General features: G+C 49.1%; 1 protein-coding gene across 1 annotated transcript in view; it reads right to left on the bottom strand.

Moving 5' to 3' along the window:
- TBX20 (T-box transcription factor 20) overlaps positions 1-5,248 on the bottom strand; it is a 54,140-nt gene extending 48,892 nt beyond the window's left edge. The window contains exons 1-2 of the mRNA XM_003406956.4: positions 4,644-5,248; positions 1,054-1,312 (exon numbers count right to left, since the gene is read on the bottom strand). Coding sequence (XP_003407004.1) covers positions 1,054-1,312; positions 4,644-4,770 — 386 coding nt within the window. The 5' untranslated portion in view covers positions 4,771-5,248. The remainder of the gene's footprint in view (positions 1-1,053; positions 1,313-4,643) is intronic.
- Positions 5,249-8,757: the final 3,509 nt, after the last annotated feature.

Genomic DNA, 8,757 nt, shown 5'->3' on the forward strand with positions numbered 1-8,757 from the left:
AACACAGGGAAACAAAAAGAATTGGCCCAAGCTCAGGCTGCCTAGTGAGCAGAACTGGGGGGGGGAGGAGTGAAAAGCGTCCCACTCTCCTCCCTCCCCAGCCTTCCAGCCCCCTTTGTTCCTCTAAAGCCACAAAGCTATGAGTACAGAGAGAGCCGACTTTCTCCCAAACCTAGGTCATTTTAAGTGCCAGTCCTCTTTGCTTGGTGAAAAGTTTTTGTAAACACCCTAAAGTCTGTGCTTAGCGAAAATCCTACGCGTTTTCATTAGCAAGCCGGTCAGGCTCCTGAGGCCCATTGGTCTGCGTAGTTGACGGAGTCCTGCAACCCACCAGCGCCCCAGCTAGAGTTCTTGGCCCAGAAGCCAGGCTCACCAGTTGGATTTCAGAAGACCCTCGGGGTATTTCCCAGGGTCCCCAGCTGGAGAGGACAAGGGTCTACGGCCACGGACTTCCTGAGCCTTGTCCCAGCCCAGGGGAGCCGCCTGCACCCCCAGGGACTTCCTGCCAGCCCCACCCCATCCACTCGCCCTGGAACCCACCGGGAAAGCGCCCCTTCCTACGGGGAGTCTTGTTTCAAATTTCATTCTTCTGCCCAGCGTTTTATTTTACTATTCAATAGGAGCTGTCGGCTTCTGAAAATTGAGGCAAATAAAACGAGAAACTACACCCCCTTGATGCACCCCGCCCAGCCTTCAAGGCCTTCCCTGTACCACCGGCTCCAGTTCCCTCCTCCCTACGGATTTAGACCCGGCATCCCCAAACCCTCCGGACTACAGGGAGCGGAGGCTGTCCCCACCCTCCACCCCAGCTGTGAGTGTTAACCCAGTGCCTTGCTCTTCAAAGCCGGGTAGGCTCTCCGGGCCAGACTCGGAGAATGCTGATGACATCCCTCTCAGCAGCTCCTTCCAAAGGCAAGTAGGAGGAAAGAAGCCGTCCGTAGGGCGAGACTTCCTCTCTATGCTCCAGGATCACCGAGTTTCATCAGTTTCTGGAGGTGCACTAAGCCACCCAGGGCGCCACCCCTGTCCCCCACTCCTGACCTGCCCAGCTACCTGCCCGACTTGGTGATGATCATCTCCGTGCCCAGCTCGTGGAATTTGTCCCAAAGCTCCTTGGTCTCCAGGCTGCAGGCAATTTTGGCCATTTCCTCGCTGGGCATGATGGGGGTGGTAGGGATCAGCGGCTCCGTACACAGAGAGGAGGATGGGCTACTGCTGCCACCGCTGCCACCTACACCGAACTCCCCATGGGCGTCCAGGCTGGTCAGCTCACCCAGGGGCTGGGCGCAGGATGACTTCTCCACAAATTGCTCTGGTGGCAAGAAGAATGGAGAATGACAGCTGACACTGTCAAGCAAGGAAATATTTGGGAAGGAGAACAGCACAACTAAAACAGGCAGCTGGATTTGACTTTAGAAAGTTAAGGTCAGAAACTCAAGGACACCAGGGATGATCCATTATTATACAGAACTTGCCTGCAATGTCCATGGAGTGACACGCCCAAGGCATGCTTGCTGAACCAAGGGAGTGCATTCTGGAGCCTGGGCTTGTTACCGCCAGTACTGAAACCCACTTTGGGGAATCAAAATGTGAGGGGTGGAGAAAGAGAAAGACGGCGATTGGGGACGGATTAAGAGTAAGGATCCCCCTTCTGTTATCCCTCCCAGATTCTAGATTCCACAGCTCGCAGGAAGTTCTGCCTTTCTGACAACTAGCAGAGACTTTTCTCCACGGAGATCAAGGGAATGAATAGAGCACCACCTTCCTCACTTTGAGAAGAACTTTCCCTTCCTTCCTCAAGCCCTCTCTCCATAAGATAGAATGAAGGGGGGCGGCAGGGAAATGGAAGAAACTGGGGTGCAGTAAAACATCAGTCACATCACCTCTCTGGCTGGCCCTTAGTTTCCAAGGCATTTAGAGGAGAGAGTTAGATTAGATTATTTTTACAATATTCCTCCCACCCTGAGATCCTCTGAAAGACCATGGCATATTCAGCTTGCTGAATCACAGGAACAAGCTCTCTGGGCCATTTTTTTGGAATAGACTTGGAACAATTCCTTCGGGGGTGATGTGTGTATTTTTCCCCCCATAAAAAGTTCCTGTAAGTGAGGAAAACAGCCCCAACCCCAGGCTACCACAGTATTAATAACATGGGAAGGTTGCTTTACCCTCCACCCTCAAGCTGGAACACTGCTGCCTGTGAACCACACATTCTCCTCCACAGCTGATAAGCGCCTGGGACTACACCAGTCACTTTGATGGAATACAGGGGAACTTTTGTAATTGTCCCAATTATCTTCCATCCCTTAAAAAAGAAACTACTTGAATCTGCAAGGAGGAGCTGATCTCCAAACAATTCTAAGTACCTTCAAAGTTCTGAATGTATGTGTGTCCATATAATATGTATGATGTATAGAGACACATGTAACTAACGTGTATATATCATATAAAATGTTTTGTTATATCCCACACTTCTCCTCGACATGGGGCAGGCAAGCAAGAAATAGAGAAACTGTTGAATTTTTACCTTTTCTTCTCTTACAGTGATAATCCAGCTCACAGACATGTTTTAAAAATAAATTGAATTAAGTTTCTTCTTTTTTTGATCAAAAGGGAAACAGGTCATGGTAACATCTTATTTTCTAGTAATAGTTTCAGAAAGATATTTGCATGATATCTTTATAGGGAATTATCAAGTGGTGTTAAAAAGATTTCTTATTTTCCAGCTGTTGGAAAAAGCAAGCTCCCTAAGGGTCTCAGGGTTGGGAAGCAGAGGAGGAAGAAAATGATTAGAAATGATCTAGGCGTCTGAGGCAATTATTTTTTTAAAAGAATTAGTATGCTTAAATGGGCACTCCTGGGGCACTGTGGACCTCACCCTACAGTTCGCTTTAACATCTCCCTCGCGTTTTCGGTACTACATTCTCTCTTATCGGGATCTTTAGGTGCTTCTTTTGCTGGAGTCTGGTTGCCAGTTACTAATGGTGCTCTGTTGAACAGTGTCAGGGACAAGAATGCCTGCTTATTCTTCTAGAACCCCTCCCAAAAGCCCAGGGCTGAGACCCTCATTTTACAAACTATGATGGGGGGTAGAGGAAGTCTGCTGTGAGCTGGCAACTGCTTTACGGTTTAGAATTTAATAGAAAGTGACTTTTCTCAGGAAAATAAACAGAGAAGGAAACAATGTTGAAATGACAGTGAAGCTGGACTGTTTTCCAGTCTGCTGTCTGTATTTCTGTCACAAATTTTAACCCAGGATATTCCTTTCCTGTTAAGTACCAAACTGAAATGGGGGTGTTTATAAAGAATTCAGGGGCTCCTAAGAAGGAATAGATAATGTTGAGAAATCTCTCAAATTTAATTCTGAAATTGGTAGTTCATTTATTTCCAAACAATTGAGGTTAATTTTATTAATTATTTCAATTTTTTGGCAGGTTTAGATTTAGACGGGGTAGGTGGGAAGAACCAGGCAAAGGGATGGAAACCTGGCGAGCTTGGAGAATCTTTTTGCCATTAGGCTTCCAGATGTTCCGGATTCCTTTTCCCTGGTTTCAATTTGCTACATAGATTTTAATTCTGTTTCCTTTCTGCTCAGACCCCTTATTTGCTGCTGCTTCTTCTTATTATTATTGAGATCTTTAATGTGTTGGGTAGAATAGAGAGAAGGAAGGAAAAAAATTGGTGAGGGTTAAAAAAGAAAAAAAAATACCCCAAGTTTATAAGTTGCTGTTTTTCAGAGGTTTAGGTTTACCAGATGACCAGGATGTGTAGTCCTAATTTCCTGGGGCCCCAAAAGGCAATGATGAAAACATTTCTTTCTAAAAGATTCTTCTTTCTCTTTCATTTGTAAAGGGATTTTTTTTTTTAAAGACACTTAGGCAGTTTCTTTCCCACACAATTCACTAGTGCTGAGGGGAACATAATCTCTATTCTCCTTTTACTCTTCTATAAATGGTAAAAGTTGCTAAATAAACAGTGTAACTAAAAGTTGAGGAATTTGGAAAATGGTTACTGGTTAATGTTTTTGCCAACCTTCACTGAAAATGATTGCAGTTGTAAAATGATGTCTTACTGGTAAGCCTGGAGCTCCTGCGATGAAAACGGTTCAGAGGGGAAAAAACTGGCTTATTCTACGGCACTTCACAGTGGTTTGAAGGAGTTGACTGTTGAATCGAAGTCCAGGGGAAAATAAATTTAAACTGATTTTTGTGTGTGTGTGTGTGAAGTCTCTTAGAATCTTCTTAGTTTCAAATGCTGATGTTACACGTCCCGTATATCTCGTTGAGTTTGAAAAGGTGTTTTCATTATTATTTATCCCTAGACTAAGTAAATAGTGCTCCATATACATACATATCATATGTCCGACTTGTTATGAGGATTCTGAACAAATCGATAAGGAAAGCCCCCAAAAGGAGATGCAATACTGGTAATATATAAGAGGCTGTGAAAAAACAGTGGACCCCAAAGAAAACTTGGGCCAAAAAGAGAAAAATCTCCCACTCCTGGACCTGTGGCCTATGGCCCGAGGATCCGTCGCTGCCCCGCGCGGGGGAAGGTGGCCACCCGAGCCACCACCCTCGTGTGCCTCCCGTGGCCAGGCGACAGACACACACACACCGCCCATGCCAGGCAGTCCGACTTACCCAGCGGTTTGATGGTGTTCTCCGTGACCTCCTTCTCCTTGGAGCCGCCGCTCGACATAAGCGCGGCGATGGAGAAGGCGTTGGCCCGGGAGGAGAGCTGAGGCTTGGGCGACGCAGTGAATTCCATGGCCCCCAGCGTGGGGTCCTGGCCAGGGACTGGGCCTGCCGAGTTGCCTTCCAGATTCCCAAGGGAGACAAAGACCCGAAACACAGCGCAAAGTTCCTGAGTGCGATCACAGCGGAGCCAGGGACTCCGGACGTGTCAGTTTCAACCTCCCAAAGCTCCACACTGGTCTCTCCTTTCCCCGACCGCAAGGCCCCAGAGCCGCGGAGACTTCGGAGTTAGCCAGAGAACAAGTGAGAGAAACAACTGGGACTCAACCAGACGCGCAAATACTGGGGCGCTCCGCAAGACGAGAGGCTGAACCACTCGAAGCCGGAGACCAGCATCAGCAGCGCAAAGCCCAGGGATCCCGCAGCACCCCTCCCGCGTGTTTCTACCCTTCCTCGCTGGGGACAGCCGGAGCCACCTAAGCTTTAGGGAGGTAGTTGCCGGCCTAGCGCCCCTCCAAGTGGGCGTGCTGAGCGGGGCGCGGCGCCCAGGACACTGTGCCGGGGCGCTCGCAGCCCTGAGCCTTAATTCGCTGGCCGCAGCAATGCCGGCGGACCGCAGCCAGTCACAGCAGTCCCACGTCACCGCTTCCTGATTCCACTGCCGGGGGCGGGGCCGCGTGTCCGGCCCGCGAGGGCGAGCAGGAGGCGAGGCGCCCGCGTGGCCTCGCGCCGCGACTGTGTGGCATCCTGGAACCCGTTCGGGGAAAGGGGTGCCACACGCCGGACGGGCACAGCTGTCGCAGAAGCCCCTTGCCTGGCGTCGTAGTCCCGGGGCGCAGGGCGGTGCGCGCTGTCGCGAGAGGGCGTCTTTGGCACCGCCCAAGACCCAGGATCCCGGGCGTGGGCCCAGTGAGGGAAGCTATGCCAGAGGAAGCCTCGGGATTTCATGCTTCCTCCATTCTTTTTCTTACTCTTGCTCAAAGTTCCAAAAGAAAGTTGGGATGCGCTAGGTAGAGCAGAATCCCGCGCCGCGTAGCCGGCGCTAACGTTCCCGATCCTGAACTTCCAGATTGGTCTCACACTCGGGGCGCCCCTAGGACTGGGTCCCCGCGCTCTCTGGGCCCCAAAGTCTATTTGTCTAGCCATCTGACTGTGTATGGGGCTGGTAAGGCTCACCCTGCAAAAGATACGCACAGGGAATGCTGCGAGCATTTGGCAAGGGTGCTGCTCTCAGGAACCATGGCTTCTGCTCCGCACCAGAGAGACTTTCATCTGAAGTCCCTATTCCCGAGAGGGACTCTGGAAAGTGGGACTGTGGCATAAGGGAAGGAGAGGGAGGAGGCGCGGTGCCGGGACGCGGCACTCGGAGGTGACCGCGCGACGCGCAGTAGGCGAGTGTGCGCCTCGCAGTGCCCGCACAGATGCTTAACCCTTCTGCCTTCACAAACTCGGCTGGGACCAGGACTTCCCAAGACTTTGTGGGGGGCGTCCCGTTGGCCTGGATGAGCCTGAATAACTCAAATTCTCTGAATTCGCAGGGTAATCCACTTCACTTGGAGCCATGTAAACTCAGGCTGACACACACACTCAAGCTGTACGTGTAAATATTTGCCCTCCTTTCCAGCCAGTCGGTCTGGCGATTAGAAGCCTCTTGGTGGGTCTTTAAAAAAAAAAAAAAAAAGTCCCCATATCCCACCAGCCCTTTTCTCCCCTCAATTCCTGAAATAAACGTATAGGAAAAAACTAAAAGTCAAAATCGCTGCAGAGAATGATTATGTAAGCAAAATGTTGACGTCTGGGAAAGTCATGACTTTAAGCCTGTCTTGTCATCGTGTGTCAATAGTTTTAACAAGGTGGTGCGTGGAGGTGACTAAGAAGATTTTGATATCAGTCTCGACGTGCAAAGTGCGTAGTCTAGAAGTGCACATGCGTAAATGTTTTGGAAAATTCGTAAAACAGACTTTTTGGTGCTGAAAGGAGTTTAGGCTGTCACCCAACTCATCTGCGTTTGCTATAAAGAGAGAAAACCGGGTCCTTCACGGCCAAGCGGGGCACTCCTCCCTCCAACCCACAGTGCCGGGAAGAGGCAAAAGGGAACTTGGAAGAAGCACTCCCGGCCACGTCCTTGGTCACACCCTGGCCCTGCAGCTCCCACTGTTCATGCGAGAGTGATAGTAGAGGTAATGCTGGCTTCGAGCAGAAGGCATCCAGATTAAACCTCAGGAAGAACAGAGATGCTTCCAGGATCAGCTTCTATTCTTGAATCTTTGATCCTCTGTTGTTTTTGGCCAACCCAGGTCCTTCAGTTTTTAAAGTCCTCCACTCTAACATACATAGGAACACACCTTGTCAATTTAACTATGACATTTCCTTATCTTGAATGCATGGCACACACTGGTTTCTTTCCTGTCTCAAATGGTTAGGGTTCGACCTGAAGCAAGATTTCTGTCAAGAGGTTTTTTTGTTTGTTTGTTTTTGGGCGGGCGGGGAGCTATGGGGAGGGCAGGAGTCCTGGTTAGGCTCCACCTGGATAGATGGTCCAGCAATGTATTGCGGGTCTTGTTCTCCTGATTTAGTTTTCTAACATTTGCCATGGAATTATACTTTAATTAAGAAACAAAATACAAAACCTTGCCATGACATTTCCACACAGTAAAAGACGTTGTCTTAATTATCTTAATGGTTCAGACTGAAATTTTGAATAATTCCATGAGAGGGACATCTTCAGAAAAAGTGAGAAAGCAAGAACCAAACCTACTGCCTCGGAGTCCATTCCGACTCAGAGCTACCCTAGAGGACAGAGTAGAAGTGCCCCATAGGGTTTCCAAGGCCGTAAATCTTCGCGGAAGCCGACTGGAGGAAGCAAGAGAAAGGCTGAATTGCCCCAAATCAGTTTCCATCCTCTTTTCCAAGTGTCCAAGCGTCCTTAGCCCAGCTCTGGGTCTGTTGTGGGCAGGGAGACCTATTCATCCTGTTAAGGGTGAAATAAGGGTGAAATAGGAAGCCAGAAAATCTGAGCGAGCGCGGGCGGAGGCAAGCGGCAAACCAGGGGAACTGAAAGGCCCTTTTAAGCAAAGCCGGGCGCAAAAGGTGAGCCGTTTGGGAATCCCTAACAAGCTATGCATCTTGTTGGTGTTGAAACCGCGGCAGTAAAACATCATTATCAGGGGCACACTGTCCCTCCTCTTAGATTTATTGCCTTTGCCAATCAATATGGTACTATAAAAACGGGGAACGGGTGTTTTCGCGGAGAGGCGTTGTCAAAGCGCGAACCAGAGGCCTCCCAATGCGGAGAGAGCCAAGTTCTGAGGCCCCTTCAAAACCCTAATGTTAGCACGGGTTAGCAAGAAAAGGCACCAGAGTAGTTGAAACAAAGAGATCACGTCCCTCCAGGCCTTTCTCAGGCTCACGGCCGGCGGGCGGGGCTGCTTTCGGGTACTGGATAGAGCATTGGACTTGGAGAAGGCTTTGAATCCTGACTTTAGCACGCATCAGCCCGGAGATTTTGTGTAAATCGCCTAACCTCTCAAAGCCTCAATTTCATCATCTACTAAAATGGGGCCAATAATTCATTCCTACCTGAAAGGTGGCTCTGTGGATTAAGGCGATGTTCTTAAAGGCCTGGCACATAGTAGTTATTATTCCATCATAGGTACAAACATAAGTACAGAATTTTATTATATTTAATTATGGAAGTGTAGTGTCAGGATTGCAAAGACATATCTCCCAGGTGCTCAAGCAAAATTAACTGCGTAGATAATTTGGGAACGTACCAAAGGATTGGGGTCACATGGTGGTATTGGACCATTATTTCCATCCCGTTAAAATGTGGACTTTAGAAATGTACATTTTGATTATACGCCCAAATTTGGTTATACGGAGTTTGATTATACGGAGGACTGGAAGATCTTGTCTCCCTAAAAGTTAGTCGATCCTGACAATTGTCCGGGAAACAATTGGTTTCCTGCTTTTGGTCAATGGTCCCTTGCTTAACGAACGGTAACGCAGAACCCTTAAGCTATGGGCAGCCGGACCTGTTCCCCTCTGTAGACACCAGGGG

Source organism: Loxodonta africana, chromosome 8 (assembly GCF_030014295.1).
Source record: "Loxodonta africana isolate mLoxAfr1 chromosome 8, mLoxAfr1.hap2, whole genome shotgun sequence".
NCBI classification, from domain to species: domain Eukaryota; kingdom Metazoa; phylum Chordata; class Mammalia; order Proboscidea; family Elephantidae; genus Loxodonta; species Loxodonta africana.